We start from the raw sequence: 19029 nt of genomic DNA, 5'->3' as shown, positions 1-19029 counted from the left end.
GTGGGGGAAAACTTTTGATAATTTGAGCCAAATGACTGAAAATGTATTGTACAAGAAAGGGAAATGAAAGAAGATGGAGATCGTGTGAGCTGGACTCCTAATTAACCTCTGGAGTCAAACAAATGCAAGAACCAGATGCCCCATCTGCACATCTTGCGCATGTTCAAGCCAAATCTGGAACATATTCACACTGTCTCTTTTCAGTGACATCCCCGCAAGGTGCTGTTCAGGAATGTGGGCACTTAGACTTCTTAGAATGAGACGAATTCCAGAGAAGGGGCTGACGCTCAAGTAAGACACTATCCTTGATTCATCTCTTCGTGCCTTTCCCCTCAATCCGGCCCCGACAATTGTTTGAAGTCCTCACACCATGGCAACAGAGCTGGTATGAGTCAATCCTTTAGATAAATGCATTAATGTTATCTTTGGGGGACAACAAAATGTGAGCTGACTATAACTTCATCAGCGCAAATTGGCCACATTGTGAACCCCAACACAGTGGCTTTGACATGGAAATGAGGAGTTAAGTGTGTGAGCTCTGGGCTTGGTGCCTAGTCTGCGCCACCCACAGAGAGTGCCAGAGATCACCATGGAGGTATCCAAATGTAGCAGCCGGTCATGCGAAAGGGCAACGGCTACCTGGCTACTTGGAGGAATAAATTACATTCTTAATATACTGCAATGCAAAACACCTCAACACAGCAATCTCTGTAGGGTAGGAAGGCTAGCTTAAGAAATGTGTATTTCTAAGGGTTTTTAGTTACAGTTGAGCTAAATGATGCATCAGGGAGGGTCATGAGATGACATAGTGGGAAAACTTTGCATATAGTGCCCTCATATGGTTAATGTTAATAACTGCATCTATGTGCTGTGTGCAGTTAAATCATTACTGAGTTGGCTGGCGTTACTGCAACATCATACCTGACCAACAGACAGAGAAGCTAATCTTCACCACCCATCTACTCTGCCCTGTTTACATATGTGCTATTAATTGCAGACCGTTAGAAAAGAGTGTTTTGTGGCATTTGATTCTCTTGAGTTGTAGAAAAATATCTAATGGATTTGAACTTATTTATAAATGTTCATATGAGGCTTTAAAAGGCAAATAAAAAGCAGGGATGAGTGGTTACAGGATGGTTACGACAAAGGTCAGGGTAGAGGCTGTGTGAAAAAGAGACTAACATGTGCCTTGACTTGTTAAGGGAGATAAAGGGAGCTGTTCAGTAATGGAAGGCTAAGTTCAGTGTTAATATGGCCTGCTATGGGCTCTGTCAAAACACCGCTGCCTGCTAAGGGAGTGGAGAGAAAGCAGAAACTGTTTGCATTCCTTCTGTATCTGCGTTAGTACAAATGTGAAGTCAGTATACTCCTACACACTTATACCAACTATGCATTATTTCACAGTGTAATGATGTCAGCTGGGAGGAGTTGGCAAATGACACTGTGGTAATTTCCTGGCACTACAAATCTATACTACAAACTCTTTTAGATTTACAGTTTTCTAGATTTCTGTGCAGTGCCTTTGACTGATTAATTTCTATATGAATTTGGGATAATTTATTTATGAAAATTAATTTAACACCAACTGCCACAATTTTTTTACTATTACTTTACTAAGATATTTTATTTTATTTTCCTTAAAAAAGCACATGTGGATTAAATACATGAGAAACCCAATTCACATATGTAGCACATGTCAAACACCATTTCATGTGTTATTAATTCACAATTGGATTTTCTAAAATTTTCCATGGTTTTGAGATATTTCACACGTGAACAGATCAATTTGCTATGTGCTTTTTGTAAAGGACAAAAGTCAATATGCAAAACGTTTACAAAAGCACCCACATGCAAAGGTGATAAATACTGCTGGTGCTGGACCGAAGTACATGTGAAAAACGGAAAAATAGAGTTTGCACACTAGCTAATGCTCCCATGAACAATTATTAGTATACCACCATGTGATGTTTCGAGCATTCAGATTTGATGGATATGTAATGTACTATTTTGTGTATATTTATTATGTAGTGTATATGTATTTTATACAAATATATGTACTGTCCTTTTCAAATTAACTACTCAAATATAAAGGTCTGTGGCACTAAACATCTCTTCTAATTTCTTGACATTAGTTAATATTTGATTACTTCTACAATGAAAGGGTAATAATGAATAATTGTGAATGATTTTAAATCAATAACAGCATACCTCTTTACTTCTGCTTTCTCCCTCTGCTTCATGACCACAGTTTCTGGCCGTGTGATCGATTTCTGCTCGGGCACTTGTAGCGCCTCTCCTCTTCTGTTTGTCTTTGCCTGGGCTCCTTTGTCTGTGATTGGCAATGAGCTCTCTGTTCTGAAGCAGCTCTAGAAACACATCATTGTCTTCGTCGTCGTCATCATCATCATCATCATCATCATCATCATCATCACATCATCATGATCATCATCCTCCTCCCCTTCAGGTGAAGTCGCTCCATCGTCAGAGCTCTCATTGACATGAGCGTGGCCATTGGCTCCTGAGGGACAGGTATATTGTGAGAAGGTGATGGAGCTTGGTTTGTGCCTCACAATGCGTGGGAGATCCAGGACTCTTCGGCTCGAATCAGGAACATTTGCAGAGACAGTGAAGATAGGAGTGGAGTCCAAATTGAGGATAGAGCACGGGTCCTCTGGAGGCCTAAAGACATGGCCATTTGAGATTGGTTCTAAGTTCTCAAAGTCTGTTTTTACACATCTGCAGTTCAAGTCTACAGTCTGACCAGAATGATTCTGAACTGACACTATACCCAGCTGAGCTGGAGCCAGTGGACTCTGGTCCAGAGATCCTTCACCAGGAATGACTGACACTTGTTCAGGCTCCTGTAAGCACACAGCTCCCGCAGATTCAATGTTGTTATGACTGACACAAGCAAAACTCTTATTCTCCTCGTGTAAGTCCTCATCTGGTTCCATCAGCGAGCTTTGGGCTTCAGGGAAACAGTTATCCCCTCTGTGGTCTGTTGAGCCGTTGGATGAGAGAGCAGAGCTTTCTGAGGTCAGCTCCTGTGTTGAGAAGGCAAATTTTTGTCCCTCCAAATTCACCACAGTGGGAATCTCCATTATTATTTTATACTACAGTTTCTCATAATTCAAAACATAAATCCACAGGTACTTGTGCTTGATGTATCGGATGGCCATTTTTCATCCAAGATGCTCAATCAAACCACACAGCAGATAACCTGGAAAAAAAAAAAAAATGAAAATGTTTGAATGGCATATAACACGTCTGACAAGCACACAAAGATGAAGCCTAATTTGAAAATAGTACAAGAAGATGGACTATACATGCTTCTTAGAATGTTTCCAAATGTATGTGTCCTGTGAACATCAAAGTCTCAGTATGCAACCACAGTTGAATGTAAAGATTCTAATCCAGTTGTGAACAGCTCTTTCTACGTGCCATCCAGCGAGAAGTTTGTGGTGAAATTCAACATCTGACTCAGGCTGGCCTTTTCAAGTCTGGATCTGTTTCACAAACGATCATGGTGACATCACTGCACAGAGGAATCTGACTGCTCTTAACCAGTCGGTGATTTACAACACACTACACCATTCAACAGGACAGATGTTGTCCCTGGTCGACTGTGGTTAACATCCCACCACCCCTTTATTAAGCCCTTCTTTAAAACACTCCTTGGAAAGGTCTGAGACTTCCGAAGTACACATGGAAAAACAAACAATTGCATTATTCGGCTGCAACAGATCAGCACAATCTGTATCTTGTTTAATCACAAACACTTTCCTCAGTAGACATTTTTTTGTAGATGTGATAACAGTGCAACTGAACCAGGACACTTCCAAAAGAAACATAACCTACACAAGACCTGCTGGGTCGAATCAACATGTTTTAAGAGCAAAACACTTGCTTGTATAGATTTTTCTAGAAGAATCAGTGTATGTTCTGTGAGAAAGCTGGAGTTAAAAGTGCCTTTACTAAGACCCTGAGACACTTGACACACACCAAAATAAACACACAGCACTCTTTTTCTTTTAGGACCAAGCAATCAATCAATCTTAGACAAGGACAAAATGCAACAATACATTATATATAATTTATAAATATGGCACAATGATGGAAATTTGGAAAATCCTGCAAATGGTATGTATGTAGTCACAGTTCCATACAGCAACATCAATAATAAGTACATGATGAATTCTATATACTTCTATATACTGCCTCTTGTATAACCTGTCCCTACATGGTGAATGTGAAGTGAGTGTACAGGAGATTAGGGTTCCTTCCAAGAAACCCCCCTTTTGAAAAACACTATGCAAAGAGGGTCTCATTATTCTCAAATGAATGCAGAGCAGATTTAAATAAATGGAAGAAGTCACAGAGAAAATTAACTGGGAGTGTTGACGGGCAAGGCAAGACCACAACTTACTTAAAGGAGTGGGAAAGAAAGCATCCAGTGTTTTCAACGGAAAGCTCCTGAACAAGTCTTCTCATGTAGAATCAACCTATAGTATAACTTTCTCAACTCAGCCAAGGATAATTAGTGAAGAGAGAAATTAAGAGTTGCCATTTGTTTCATCTTAAGGAGATACTAGTCATCATTGAGTCAGATTCTCAGGAAAACAGAAAACAGAAGACTCACCTGCTGAGTGGAAAAAAGTTGTCTGTGTTGCCCAACAGTGTTATTGAGATCATGGCAAAACAGTGGCAGTGAGGCTCGTTCCTGAAGAGCAGAGCGGGTTGGGCAGCCCCTCGCAGAGCCACACTTATGTCCCCATAGGCCTATTCTGCTAAAAGGCAAAGTTGTCATCACAAATATCACGCCCTCCTCCTCTTGTTTCCCTGGGGGCTGCAGGAGTGTTCAGTTAGCAGTGACTGAGCAGGGAGAACGTGTACTTGTTGGGAGATGGAAAGAGGAGGAGAAAGGAGACAGAGGGAGGGGGGAGAAAAGCGGGAGGGAGATGGTGGGTGGGTAGTGGAGGTGATCAACAGCGGTTGGCACTGTAAAAGAACAAGGTGAAATGCATTTCCAGCCCTTACAAACAGGCTGTGAGGGATGGCTGACTTCACCGGCCCAAACCGGAGCAAGATGAACTGCTGCCATGACCTATGGCTAGAAAACACCAGGCTGAGGAATGCTTTCAAGTCCAAAGGGGAAAGCTGTGAAGTACCAAGATATACTGGAGCATATTACACATTAAGATGATATGTCCAACCGAAACCGAAAATACATGTGATTCCCATTTGACGTGAAAGATAAACAAAAGCACATATTCACAAAAATCACAATACAAAAATAAAACACTTGAGCCAAATTTGAGCCAAGGCATTCCTCAGTAAACAATAGGGCTCTAGTGAATCAGTACCAAGTTAAAAATGCATGTCTTAAGAGCCAAGTATACCACATATAGGAATTGTGGGTGAAAGTGAGAGATGAGCATGGAGAGTTGGCATGAAAGGGGCATGTCTGAGTGTTTGTTCATTGGCTGAGGACTTGTTATTTATGCTGCTCCTGGGCTCTCTGATAGAACAGGAGTGTCGCAGAAGTAATTTCTGAGTTCACACTCTGAAAGTTGTCCTTGACTTTATACCGTGCAGGGGTTCATTCATTTGTTTATCCACTCATTCATTCAGTCACCTCACCAGGAGTCAGGTGGTGAAGCCACAGCCACAAATCAACACTTGGACTCAGTTTGACCTCTGGCCAGGAGGGAGAAAATGAGCGCTGACTGACTTTTCTCATTCATAAAAACACTTTGCAATGTGCCTGTGGCTGTCATTCTCTCTCAGCAATGTTTCAAATCTTCCTCCAGTTTTTCTTTTTTTGGTTTTCACAAGTCATCTTCTGTCTCTGCCCTGCGCCGTGAAAAATTTATAAGATGTTGGTCATTAGACTGTCCTGACTTCTGTTCTTATATATTAACAATATGCAGAAATGATTTGTATTTTGCTAACTGAAATTCAAAGACAAAGAGAGGAGGGAATAAATATTCTGCTGTGTATTAAAAAATTAAAATTAAATTAAATAATAATTAAAAAATAATCCATGCTTGACACGTCAGCCATGTAACAGCACTACATCCACAGTTTGACAGGTGAGATAAGGTATGTGCACAAACTTTTAATGTTTCATGATCTTTTGTTCACACTGAGTGACATTCCTGATGTCCTTGTTGGTTATCTGTGTTTACATTTCCCCTGTTGTCTGAATGGTTGCATGTAAAGGTTACAGGAGGAAGGAAGTTTGGCTTCTGTTAACTGATAATAAAAATAAAGTAGTTCAACTCGATGCGAATCTTCCCCGAAAATCAAATTCCTTTAAACGAGTTTATTTATTAAAACAAAATAAAAGCCACAATGTATCTTCACAAAATCTTAAAAAATGATTTCTAGCCTGGATTGTGTACACGATGTTATAGACCAAGTGTGACTGTGCCATGGTCTTGTTTACTCTGTCTGAGAAAGGTAACAAAAGTGCAGGTGCATGTGACTGAGGGAAAAAGAGTGGAAGAGAGAAAGAGTTAAACACAGCAATAGAAAGACAATGTTACGGTCCCTTGTGTCGCCTCTTACAGCATATGCAGCCTTTTCTCTGCCTGGTCTATCTGAGCTGTGGAGGTGAACAGTCCAAGGCCAGTGGGAGTAAGGACAGCTTGGCTCAAACACAGCTGGATGTTCTCACAAGCTAACCTGGGAGGCCCTGTCTGCTCATGGCTCTAGTGGATGTAAGAAAGAAAAAACTACCTTGTTTGTGTCACTGCAAGAAAAACACTGACTGACTTTGCTTCCGCAGGGGACAGAAGGCAGAATCAGCACCTGGAGCAGGGAGAGAGCAAGGTCTTTGTGTATTTAAAGTCACTTTATACTGGCCAAATACAAGCTCTGTCTCTTATGTGCTTTATTCAAATATGATGACTGTCAGCACCATCATTTCTTTGCTCCAAAGTTGGTAGGCCAGTTTCACACTCTTTGTTTGCTTATTAAACAAAGTACAGCTGAGTTTGATGGTAATGTTTCTTTAGTCACATAGCTTATTTGAATATAATGTATTCTAAGGAAAGAGGGTGACATATCCAGTGCAGATTACAAAGCCCTTGCAGGTTTTCATTTTAAAAATTAAAATTAATGTGATTCAAATACAAACTAATGGTAATACTCATACAGTTCTTGTCTTCCGGCCACCTTAAAGCACCTACATCACATTCATACACTGAGGAAGGTCAGCTAAGGTGCCAAATGCTCATCAGAACAGAAATTAACAAACACACACAGATGGAACAGCCATCGGGAAGAAATTAGGGTTCAGTCTCTTGCCCAAGGACACTTCAACATGCAGACTGGAGGAGCCCCACCTCTACATCCTGAGCCACAACCACCCCTCTAAACAGTATGTTTAGATTTAAAGTGCATTATCCTTAAAAGTCCTAACAGTAACATGTTGAGGCCTGTGTGGTTACTTACTTCTCCTCAGTATCAATGCCAAATGCAACTTGTAACTATACATGAAATGTATTGAATTAAACGGAAAACAAGACAAGACTTCCTGCTGTGGATCACCGCTTTGACAGCTATGTCAAGACAGGACTTGGGGGACATGGACAGGTTGCCAAAGAAAACTGCCAGAGATGGCAGGCATACCAAGGCCCGGAAGCAGATCCTCAGCAGGCAGAGAAGCTCACTGCCAACCAGTCCAAAAAGAAGCAAATGTAATTGTGAGAGGATATTACTGTTTGTTTTTGGCTGAATTACAGAGTGATAAGAATGATAATTTCCCTCTCTGTTCATCATTCACTGAAAGAGTGTAGGAGATTGAGATTGACAGAGTTCATGACCCATTCACTAAAGAATTTAACCTGAGGGAACAAAATACTTCTTCAATGAATTATTAATCTCAAACCAGGATGGAATATATACTTTTTAATTTAACTTTAGAATATATTAAACACATTTGTTACTGCTTTGGAATTCTTTCTGGTCTGTTTTTTTTAGTCTTTGTAAAAATATACCAGTTTGACACAAGTAACATATAAAATGACAATATTAATCTTTGGAGTGCTTGTTTAACTGCAATAATAAAAAATAAAAAAACATTATACAGTATATGTATCATAAATCATATGTATACTAACTAAGGTTTGTGTGATTATGTTGAGCATAAAGTCATCAGTAATATGTGTTTAATGCATCACACCAATACAAATAAATGATAAATAAAAAACTGTAGTCTGATAAGCAAAAGAGATTTGATGTCTCATTGAGATGCAGAGGTACAAAAAAGTATACATTCTTGTGCATTAAGTTACCTTTTTCGGCTGTCAAGCAAATTGGCCTAGGGGAAATAAAGGTTTCATTCAAGACCGGGCAGACGTTCTGAAGTGCCTGTGGTCTTCTCATGGCATAGTGAGATTAAAGTGAGGGGAAGAGAATGGAGCCAGCTGTTTTGCTGAAACACATGGCTGTATGGTCGCAGGTTTGCCTGCCAGCAACGCAACATGTTATTGCTACACAGAACAAGCATGAGTCTGTTAAGACAGCAAACACTGACAAGGTTAAATTACATCTACAGTACTCAAAATGATCAAATTTGATATGCTCCTGCAACACAGATAACATTCACAAAATAGTGCATTTATATCTAAGGATAGTAAGTGTAAAAACATGAAAATCTTCTGTGTTTTTATGCTATTGCAACATGAACTTTACCCAGCTGTGGAAAACAGACGAGTACAATACAAAACATAAACATCATTAGAAAACATTCCAGCAATACCACAGTCTGAATGAATAGGTCTGCAGCTCCCCTACAGATTCCCAGCATACCACAGAGCAGATGGTCTGCATTATCACTCTCTGCACATCATATTTTGTTTCCATCCTAAGAGCTGATGAAATCATCACAGAGTTGTTGTGGGTACAAATATAATGGCCATTATGTTTCCACAATTTCTTCCAAATGTAACAGTCAAATTAGAAATGTAATATAGCAGCACCCGACATCCACAATGAAGACAAAGCTGATGAGGTTTCCTTTTTGAGCACTTTGGTGTGTGAGAACACATTAGAGAAAGAGTGTAAAAACAATTCTGGAGAAAAGTCTTATTTGGGTCAAAGATAAATATTAAGAGGACAAAGTCACCTTGTGGTATTGTGTTAAATCTGATGTAAAATAAAAATGTATCCAATAACAATAATATTTCAATACCATCATCCCGGCTAAGCTGTAGGACAAGCTCTCCCAGCTGAGTGTGTCTGATTCCACCTGCAGGTGGATCACAGACTTCTTGTCTAACAGGAGGCAACACTGCTGGGGAAACATGTTTCTGACACCCAGGAGCATCAGCACCAGCTCCCCCAAGCCTGCATTCTTTCCCCTCTGCTCTTCTCACTGTACACCAACAGCTGCACCTTCAGTCAAGCTCCTGAAGTTTGCAGATGACACCACCCTCACTGGGCTCATCTCTGGTGGGATGAGCCTGCCTACAGGTGGGAGATTGACCATCTGGTGACTTGGTGCAGTCAGAACAATTTGGAGCTCAATGCTCTTAAAAGGGGCTGTATGTAGTTTTCAGCAGCCACTAGCGGTGCGGTTTTCAGATTGCAACATGGTGTGTGCTTGTATGCGTGTTTGAACTCATGAGTGAGCATAATCAGACACACAGAGACCAAAACATCGAGACAGCTTCACACAACATGCAGGAAACTCATGTAAACTTCCATAGCAATGTTATGTTTTTATCAGCTTGAGGTTGAACTAATCCATGGTCATTGCATGATAACGTTATATTGACTGCATTTAGCCAACATGATACATGAACATGAACTTTGTGACTTTGTTGCTATATTTAAAATATGATAATATAATAATAGTAATCTTTATTTATAGAGCACTTTTCAAAATAATGTTGCGAAGTGCTTTCACAAGAGCAAATAAAATAAAACACAGCAAACTAATTAAGACACACGTAAAAGCAGGAAGAAAGTTATGAAATTACAAAAAAAAGATAATTAATTAAAATCAACTAAAATCTGGAATGGCTCTTCTATAAAAATTTTTTTTTTAGACCCCTCTAGCGACTCTTTTTCAAAATAGTGACAAGCGACAAATGTAGCAACCTTTTCTGGTGCTATTGGAGACTTTTGGAGACTCTGACATGAAAGCACGATCGATCTAACTCTTCTCAACGAGCAGGGGATGCTGCCGTGGGCCCCATCCTCCATCCCAAAGCACTCACAGGCGGCCCAGTTCTCACGCAGAAGTCCCTTCGAGCTGCAGTCAGAGCAAGAGATGTTCACCCCTCCGCATCCAGAGACTGCAAATGAATCGAGAATGCGCAGATATGCTTAGAACTACATGGTTGTAGTTCTAAACATATTTGGGGTGTTTTTTAATCACTTCTTGTCTCTCCCACAACGTTATTCCTCTCTTATACAGCGTCCATCACAATTACATGCACATGGTCAAATATGCAAATTAGGTGATGACGTAATTTAGCAACTTTTAGGACAGCCAATAGCTACTCTCTTTATTGAGTTGGCAACACTGCTATTGGTTAGTATAAACACATCTCTCCACATTTTCTTTGTACAGTTACATCATTTCTTGCAGGCTAAAATCCACACTTTGACATAATATCGGTGGTACACAGGATAGTAATATGGATCGCATTAGCTGGTGAAGTAATGTGGAAAGCTATACAACTATACAATTTTAGACCATGTTTTAGACCGGATAATGTTAGCAACTGCTTGCTGTTAGCCGACGAGCTAATGTTATCTACCTGGAGCAAACTAAAGCACAAAATTACATTTTGTTTGTAATGTTAGTTTACCAGTCCAATAGGATTAAAGCCAACTCTGTGTCCATTTTTTGGGGGGAAAAAGCGGAGGTCTCTACGTGGCTCAAGCCTTATCGATGCTGATTGTGTTTTCACCCAAAGTCGATCTGATTCTCGTTTGGCCTGAAGGGCTTCAACACATTTGTTGTTGGTTTTTATCTTTACACGGAGTTTGTGTTGGAGTCTGTGTGTGCTGGGAGCAGGTTGTTTTATGGTCTTAACGTACTCTACGTTGTTAGCTGTGGTGTTGTGGCTGTGAGTACGGTACAAATTCAACAGGCCAGGGGCACTGGAGTGTGCATGAAGTCACAGGCAACTGAGTCTTCACATAGGATTAGGCATACTGGCTGTCAGAGGCAACAAAAAAGTTCGGCAAGTGGATAATTTTTATGTGAGGTTACTACCCCTTCACACACAGGCAATAAAAAGAGATTCATTTCATAAAAAAAAACTACATATAGCCCCTTTAAGACAAGAGGCAAGAGATGGTAGTGGACTTAAGAAAGGACCCAGACCTTAACCGCCCCCATCAACCTGTGTGACTCCCCAGTCAACACTGTAGATTCCTTCCGCTTCCTGGGCACCATCATCTCCCAGGACGTCAGGTGGGAGAATCAGCTCCGTCATCAAGAAAGCAGAGCAGAGGATGTACTTCCTGTGGCAGCTGAGGAAGTTCAACCTGCCAAAGTCAATGATGGTGCAATTTTATACAACCATCATTAAGTCCATCATTATCTCCTCCATCACCATCTGGTAAGTTGCAACCTGCCCTTGTCCTTGGCAGTGGCAGCAGCATCCGCAGAAAAAGGTGATTAGTTGCAATTTAATATCCCTCCAGGACCTGTATGCCTTCAGGGCCCTTACGCAAGCAGGAAAGATTTGGCTGACCCCTCCCACTGAAAACTGTTTCAGAAGCTCTTATTTGTGAGGAGGTTGTGGCCCATCAGGACCAAAACCTCATGCCACAAGAACAGTTTCTTTCAATCTGCAGCTGGCCTCATCAACAAGGCCCTAACCCCTGCACTTAGTTAACAGCTGCAAGGACATTCCCAAACAATTAGTGATGCTTGAGAGTAAAACGAAGATGTCAGTTCCAGTGATAACAAGGGGAGATGTAAACACAGTAAATTATGCTAAATTACACTATAATAATTTCACACCCTGTCTCCCCAACATGTATGTGATTATAGGAAGACAGGGATGGATGAGGGGTGAATCAGCACGGCCTTTCATGTGACCGGGGTTTACCTCGGTGGGACGAGGCAGCAGGCCGTCACCATCACACACGGAGAGCAGCTACAAAATAATTCACTCTAACAACAACCCCTGTCCTCACCTGCTGCAACACGCTCTGCCAGCGCTCGCAATCAACCAGCGAATTCCTTCCGCACTGAGTTGTGAGGGGGAAGTGAAGGACGGGGGGTTTGTGGGCTCAGTGTTGTGATTGTGATGTTGTGTAATTAACAGGTATGTTTGAATCCAGTGTCTGATGCAAGCATCACACCGCCCAATCCCCCTCCTGGGGTCGGACAACAAACACGTCTGCTTCCAGGAACATGAAAATACATGCCAGGATGACAGGGCTATTCACAGATGACAGGGTTATTCATTTGGTTAAACACACATGGTGTGCAGCAAATCATCGATCCCATCCATGTGTGAACCAAAGATAATATGTATGATGGCAAAAGGTCTTTAAGATAAGTCTTTATGGCTTTTTGGTTGAATAAATTGAAAGGCTTCCTTCCACGCAAGGAAGCAACTTGGTGACCCCTGAAATAATTTCACTGTATTATATTGATACATGATATTCAATGGGCTGACTTATGTGGACATGCTATTATTTTGCCCAATCAGAGAAAAACAGATCAAAGCTGTGCAATTGTCAGCTTTATCTGTCAATTGTCTCACCCAGGAGTGACATGTAGAGCTGCAAGGTCTTAAAAACAGCTGCTCTGAAGCAGACTGCTGCTCACTCACAGCTGACTGTAAGTCGTGGTTTCTTTTTCACCAATGGAAAATATTACAGAACCATGCCAGGGTGAGGATTTTATTCTTACTACATTTTGTTGACCAATTTAAATGCATTCTTTGAAGTTTTTTAATTGTTAATTGGTTTTCATTGATTTCTGAATGGTATTAAAATCAATGAGCTAATTCTAAATATGCTTGATTTGTGTCATCAGTCACAATAAACATCAAATCTGTGTTACTTTTAGTTTCATTATGTTACTTTTGTAACTTTTTATTACTATTGTTGCATGTTAATGCAGTACTGATTAGAAGTAGAGCTGAAACGATTAATCGATTAATCTTAATCAGCTGATAGACAGAAAATTATTCTTCAGCTATTTTGATGATTGATTAATCGTTCCAAATGCTCAAGGGGGAATATTTACTGGTTTTCATAGTCATCTCTTATAATCAATTGAGGATCTTAAATTATACGCTGCTAATCATGCAAAACAAGCATGCAAAGAATGATATTTAATAATTTAATCTAACTCTGTGATCGATTAAACAACCTAATAGTCTGCTATAGAGTTTCATACTGTATGCAAATGAATGGAAACCAATGAATGCCTGGAATAGTACAAAAAACAGAAGCATGGCTTTCAATATTATTATCTGTGATGTAAAGTAAAAGTGATTTCTAGTAAATGAGCTAAAACGTACAAAGCCAGTGGTACGGTTCTTTAAAAAGCCTGGATTAAATCTAAAGAAACACCTTCGCGAAGCAGAACAGAAAATTTATTTTATGACAGAATTTAACATCTATCTGCTGCACAAAGCAAACAAAGGACATATTGGAGAATTTCATTTGGAAAGAGAGTCCCTTCTCCACCTTCCTCACTCCCTATTTGAAACGCTTGTTAACAAAGCTGAACTCAGTAATTGATTTTACCTCTCTAATCTCCCCTTTCTATTATGAGGGGACCTCTCCTCTGCACCTGGGGCCAACGCTCTCATCTTTTTCGTCTCTGCCTTGAGGATGCTAGCCCCTCCAAGTGGGGGCTGTACTAATTTCCATCCACCGGACTCTTCATACACACACACAAAAAAAACTCTCATGGGAGAACCCCACAGCAGACAGTATGCCAGACAGTGCCTTGAGCTGCCTGCCAGCAATGTAAAACAGAGGCAGATGGAGAGGCAGAACCAGACACAAAAGTAACTAATCAAAGGCCATTTTAGCACAGTGATAAGGAAACTATGACATTTTCAAACTGAAGATATAAGTTTTCATCTAAAAAAAGCACCACTATGTGAAAATGCAAATACTGAAAATTTTCTCGACATTTTAGAGTGCATGTGAATTATTTGCACCATATGACTTACCCTTCCAGAGTCCTTAAACTGTAACACGTGGAAGTGAAGACAGTAAAGTCTTCCAGACTCTGAGTATGACAGCACACTTTGACTGTAAATGCTGCAGAAGAGGACAGAGGAGGAGTGGATAAAGGTGGTCAGGATAGAGACAAACGGGTGAATGCAGAAAAAACACCTTAACCAAATATATTTAAATTGATTTTTTCATAATTTTTGACATTTAGTCCTAGTAAACATGTCTTCCCTGTCTTAGGTCAGTTAAGATACTTTACTTTAACAATGTGAAATGAATAATAGAAGAGAGAATGATATTTTCAGCTTTTATATCTTTCATCGAATTCCCAGTTAGTCAGAAGTTTACATAGACTGAGTTAGTATTTGGTAGTAATGCCTTTAAATAGTTTAACTGAAGTTACTTTGGGCAGCCTTCCACAAGCTTCTTTGAATTTTTGGCCCATGCCTCCTGAAAGAACTGGTGTGAGGAAGTCAGGCCTCATTGCACGCACTTGCTTTTTCAGTTCTGCCCAAAATCATAATTTTGACTGAGGTCATGGTTATGTGATGGCCACTCCAATACCTTGACTTTGTTAAGCTATATTGCAACAACTATGGAATGCTTAAGGTCATTGTCCATTTGGAAAACCCATTTGCAAGCCTTAACTTCCTGGCTTATGTTTTTAGATGTTTCTTCAGTATATTCACATAATTTTCATTCCTTCTTGGGCTTGCAAGCCTCACCCTATTTCCTCCAAACATAATGATGGTCATTATAGCCAAACAGTTACTTTTCATCAAACTTCTCCAAAAAGCAAGATATTAGTCCCCATGTGCAGCTGCAAACTGTATTCTGGCTTTATTTTGGTGGTTTTGAAGCAGTGTCTTCTTCTTTGCTGAGCGGCCTTTCAATATGTCAATACAGGAGTCATTTTACTGTGGATATAAATACTTTTGTACCGGTTTCCTCCAGCTGCTTCACAAAGCCCTTCGCTTGGATTGAATAGCACTTTTCGCACTGAATGCGTCTCCAAGACAGCTACATGGTCACATGATGTTTATACTTCCATACAATTGTTTGTACACATGAACATGGTAGGCCAACTTCAGGCATTTGGAAATTGCAAAAGGATGAACCAGAATTGTGGAGTTCCACATTTGTTTTTCTAAGGTCTTTGCTGATTTCTTTTGATTTTCCCATAATGTTAAGCAGTGAGGCACTGGGTTTGAAGATAGAGCTTAAAATACATCCACAGGTCTCAAATGATGTCAATTAGCCCATCAGATGCTTCTAAAGCCACAACATACCAAGCTGTTTAAAGGTACACTCAACATAGTGTATGTAAACATCTGACCCACTGGAAGTGTGATGAATTATAAGTGAAATCTGTCTATAAACACAATTGTTGGAAAAATGACTTTTGTCATGCACAAAGTAGTCTTAATGAATGTCCTAACAGACATGCTAAAACTGTGTAGTGTATGCAAACTTGACAACTTATGTAAATGCACTAGAATAGAAAGGATTCGCAAGTTGTCATGTGTGGAAAGTTGAAAACTCTAAAAGTAAAAGGGGATTTGATCATTTGATGAATCAAGAGAAGGAAAAAAAAACTGACATTGAGCAGAATGAAAAGATCCTCATGAATCATAAATTCACCTCATGTGCATGGGGCCTCCAAATCAGTATGTATGCAGACAAATTGTCATCAAATATGACAGGATGGACAAATGAAATTAAGTGGACGCTGCATTCATACTATACAGAATGTATATGATTCTTCGAATATGATGATAATTTTATGTTTTGCCCACTTAAAAATGACACGCTGCAGCACTAACATTTACATTTGGTGCAGTAATTCTAGTTTATAAGTTGCCAGATGATACTTTTCACCAATCAGGATAAAGAAAATCATAACTGTAGTATTACAAGTATTATGGTTGATTATTGCAGTATTTAATTAATATGCTGTTTGCTTGTACAGTTAAGATAAAAAAAAGAATTTCAGTGCGCTAATAAGTTTTTGAGAGCTTGTTGGTGGTAATTTAATTTAATACAGCAGCCTACAACAAGAAGAAATATGATGCATTCACAGATTCATTCAGTAGATGGTGGCAGTCAATCATGCAACCGTCACACTGTGTGTTATTTTCACTCCGTGACAGAAGATGGCAGTATTAGAAAAGGATACACACGGTCAAACATCCGTCAACAAACGGGACACCTTCAGCACGTTTGTTGTCGTCCAGTCTGGTGTCATAACATCAACCTGCACAACATTATTATTTCTAAGGCTAAGTCATTTAGCTTTAACGTCAGTCAGAGAAATGAAGTGCATGAAACAAATCTTTTCTAAAAGACCTCGCATAAAAGTCGGGCGGCTGGTCGGTGCAGCTCTCGCCTCCTGCAGATGTTTCCATGCTGAGCTAGTAAGAACATCTTGGTTTATCACAGTGTATTTTACTGAACATGACAAACACAATGCATTACATTAAGACTGACCTTTTAGTGAACCTTTTCGCCTCATAGGTGAGACATGAATCCTGCGGACTTCCAATAGTTCATCACAGCAACTATGTGTGTCAACTCCCACCCAATCACAGGTTCCCTATGGGCAAGTTCCCCCGGGTTTTACATTTTTTAATCAAAGATCAAGTCATTACAGAGAAACAGGTGAGTAACGCATTGATATTTCAATCAAAGAAATACAGTTAGGATGATGAAAACTGTTATTATTTACTGCTGAATGGTCAACTCTTGGAAATGAATGGACAATGGTGAAAATCTAATATTAAACTAAATAAATATTATAAGAAAATCTAATATTTGTAGTAGTAGCCTACTACTGGAAGCTCTTTTGTTATATTTTCCTAGTCATGTGAATTTCCTTCTTCACAGTAGGTGTGGGTCCCTGAAATTGCCTCTAAAGATTTACTCAGATGCGTGCACACTGATGAATACTTGAACAACTTCATAAATGGGAAAATAAACGAGCAAGAACAAAGGAGGACAGGTTTCCCCTGGAGTGAAGGCATAGTGAGACGCTGTCGATATGAAACTGGTGGGAAGAACATCCACAACAACAACTACATCTCTTGATGATTTAACAGTGTAATGGCCTGGAAAGATCACGCTACATGCTGTGTTCACCCTCTCTCTTGTTGACAGGTGGGACCGTTCTAGCTGCTGAAGTAGCTCTGCAGAGGGGTCTGGCCTGCAGCACAGCAGGAGGAACCCACCATGCTTTTCCAAGCTATGGTTCAGGATTTTGTCTTCTCAATGACTTAGCAATTGCAGCCAAATACCTGATGGGCACCTCCTCGCTCAAAAGGAAGGTTCTGATTGTGGATCTAGATGTGCATCAGGTAGCATTAACTTGTCTCTTCCACTTTTATGTTGTTGTGGGGTTTTACCACTGTGTCATAAGTACAACATTTGTGTTTGTTGGTAGTTGATAAGCTTAACTTTAGCGACCCTTCTATCTTTTGCATCCAACAAGGGCGACGGCACTGCTTTCATTTTTAAAGAGGAGCCGTGCGTGTTTACATTCTCTGTGCACTGTGAGAAAAACTTCCCCCTCCGTAAACAACAGAGCGACCTAGATATCAGCGTGGAGGATGGGCTGGAAGACAAGGAGTTCCTCTCCACAGGCACGTTAACACAGGCCATAATGGTACATGTGATATGTGTTTATAGATTAGATCCAAATAGTGTTGCAGTCATGTCACTAAATCTCAATTTGAATCCTTAAGTTTTCAGATTTGTCATTTCATTTTAGACATTTCAGTTTTTTTGCTGGTTCCAAATGAGGCTTGAAATATACAAGCTAAATTACATTTATTAATTTAGCTGACGCTTTTATCCAAAGCGACTTACAATTGTTAATTATGTCAGAGGTCGCATGCCTCTGGAGCAACTAGGGGTTAAGTGTCTTGCTCAGGGACACATTGGTAGATGTGTCACAGTAGGGGATTGAACCCGGGTGTCTCACACCAAAGCAGGCATCTTATCCACTGCACCATCACCACCACAAATGAAAATCAAAACTAAATAATTAGTAGTATGTTTGAGTCATTTGAATAAGGAGTTTGTTTTAACTGACCTACATATGTGATGATGTTATGTAGTGGAGGCCCACCTTCCCTGGCTGCTGGAGACTTTTCGCCCAGATCTGGTTCTGTATGACGCAGGTGTCGACCCTCATTGGGAAGATGAACTCGGGAAGCTCCGTCTGACTGACGAAGGTGAGTGATAACTTTGACCCAAGCATCTCCTCCAACAAAATAATTTCTAGACTTTTTTGGATGACTTGTGAGGATCTCCTAGGGCTGTATCAGAGAGATCTGTACGTGATGAAGACTGTGGTGAGCAGAGGTGTTCCTGTCGCTGCTGTTATTGGAGGAGGGTACTCGAGAGACATCGACAAACTAGCCCTCAGACACTCCATCGTCCACAGAGCAGCAACTCAGGTACAGGACATATAGTCAGATGTTGCTGGATGACCACTTTTCAATACAGAATCATTTCCTTAAACAGTTTCACTGAACATGTGTATATTGTGTTCATGTTCTTCATATTCAGGTTTGGAGGGAGTGTCGAATGTAAAACCTTTATACCCTAAATCAAGAGGATACTCAGAGCTCGAAATATCTTCAATATTAATATTTGGGAATAAAAAAAGACAGGATACTTGCAGCTAACCAACATGCTGAATGTGATAAACGAATATCAGTATGTGGTATGTTGTGACTCTAGGTGTTCAACTTGTTGTTTATCTCATCAAAATACTGTATCTGTACTTATATAGAAGCAACTGTCTGTGTAACTATTAAATATTCTGTTATTGAACTATACAGTTTGTGTCTGTCA

General features: G+C 40.1%; 3 protein-coding genes across 5 annotated transcripts in view; 1 reads left to right on the top strand and 2 right to left on the bottom strand.

The window, feature by feature from the left end:
- The window catches only part of stard13b (StAR-related lipid transfer (START) domain containing 13b), a 59769-nt gene extending 57420 nt beyond the window's left edge, over positions 1-2349 (bottom strand). Inside the window, exon 1 of the mRNA XM_038692904.1 lies at positions 2209-2349. The gene's annotated coding sequence lies outside the window, so the exon portion shown is untranslated. The remainder of the gene's footprint in view (positions 1-2208) is intronic.
- A 6-nt stretch (positions 2350-2355) lies between these two features.
- Positions 2356-4856, bottom strand: LOC119882714. 2 transcript variants are annotated; one of them, XM_038692908.1, is made up of 2 exons: positions 4640-4856; positions 2356-3220 (listed from the first exon to the last, which is right to left on the bottom strand). In XM_038692908.1, the coding sequence occupies exon 2, from the start codon at positions 3099-3101 to the stop codon at positions 2367-2369; it is 735 nt and encodes a 244-aa protein (XP_038548836.1). In that variant the 5' UTR covers positions 3102-3220; positions 4640-4856; the 3' UTR covers positions 2356-2366. The 2 variants fall into 2 exon arrangements, with proteins under 2 accessions (XP_038548836.1, XP_038548837.1); XM_038692909.1 differs by lacking the exon at positions 4640-4856 and adding an exon at positions 4427-4630.
- Positions 4857-16362: 11506 nt separating this feature from the next.
- hdac12 (histone deacetylase 12) lies at positions 16363-19013 on the top strand. Of its 2 annotated transcripts, XM_038694250.1 has the most exons (8): positions 16366-16589; positions 16690-16833; positions 17062-17221; positions 17329-17525; positions 17660-17810; positions 18288-18404; positions 18487-18629; positions 18742-19013. In XM_038694250.1, exons 1-8 carry the CDS (start codon positions 16488-16490, stop codon positions 18763-18765), a joined length of 1038 nt encoding a protein of 345 aa, XP_038550178.1. In that variant the 5' UTR covers positions 16366-16487; the 3' UTR covers positions 18766-19013. The 2 variants fall into 2 exon arrangements, with proteins under 2 accessions (XP_038550179.1, XP_038550178.1); XM_038694251.1 differs by lacking the exons at positions 18487-18629; positions 18742-19013 and having other exon boundaries at positions 16363-16589; positions 17660-17833.
- Positions 19014-19029: the final 16 nt, after the last annotated feature.

Source organism: Micropterus salmoides, unplaced genomic scaffold (assembly GCF_014851395.1).
Source record: "Micropterus salmoides isolate LMB-PRFRI ecotype aquatic unplaced genomic scaffold, ASM1485139v1 Ms_hic_scaffold_3, whole genome shotgun sequence".
Classification (NCBI taxonomy): Eukaryota; Metazoa; Chordata; class Actinopteri; order Centrarchiformes; family Centrarchidae; genus Micropterus; species Micropterus salmoides.
The sequence above is the reverse complement of the archived record's forward strand: the minus strand, read 5'-3'. Positions and strand labels throughout refer to the sequence as shown.

Excerpts from the sequence above, each read along its gene's own strand:
- LOC119882714 (XM_038692908.1), bottom strand. The coding sequence starts at position 3,101 with ATGGAGATTCCCACTGTGGTGAATTTGGAGGGACAAAAATTTGCCTTC.
- hdac12 (XM_038694250.1), top strand. The coding sequence starts at position 16,488 with ATGAAGTGCATGAAACAAATCTTTTCTAAAAGACCTCGCATAAAAGTC. Across the intron at positions 17,222-17,328 it reads ACGCTGTCGATATGAAACTG|GTGGGACCGTTCTAGCTGCT; the intron begins GTGGGAAGAACA and ends TCTTGTTGACAG. Across the intron at positions 18,630-18,741 it reads TCCACAGAGCAGCAACTCAG|GTTTGGAGGGAGTGTCGAAT; the intron begins GTACAGGACATA and ends CTTCATATTCAG.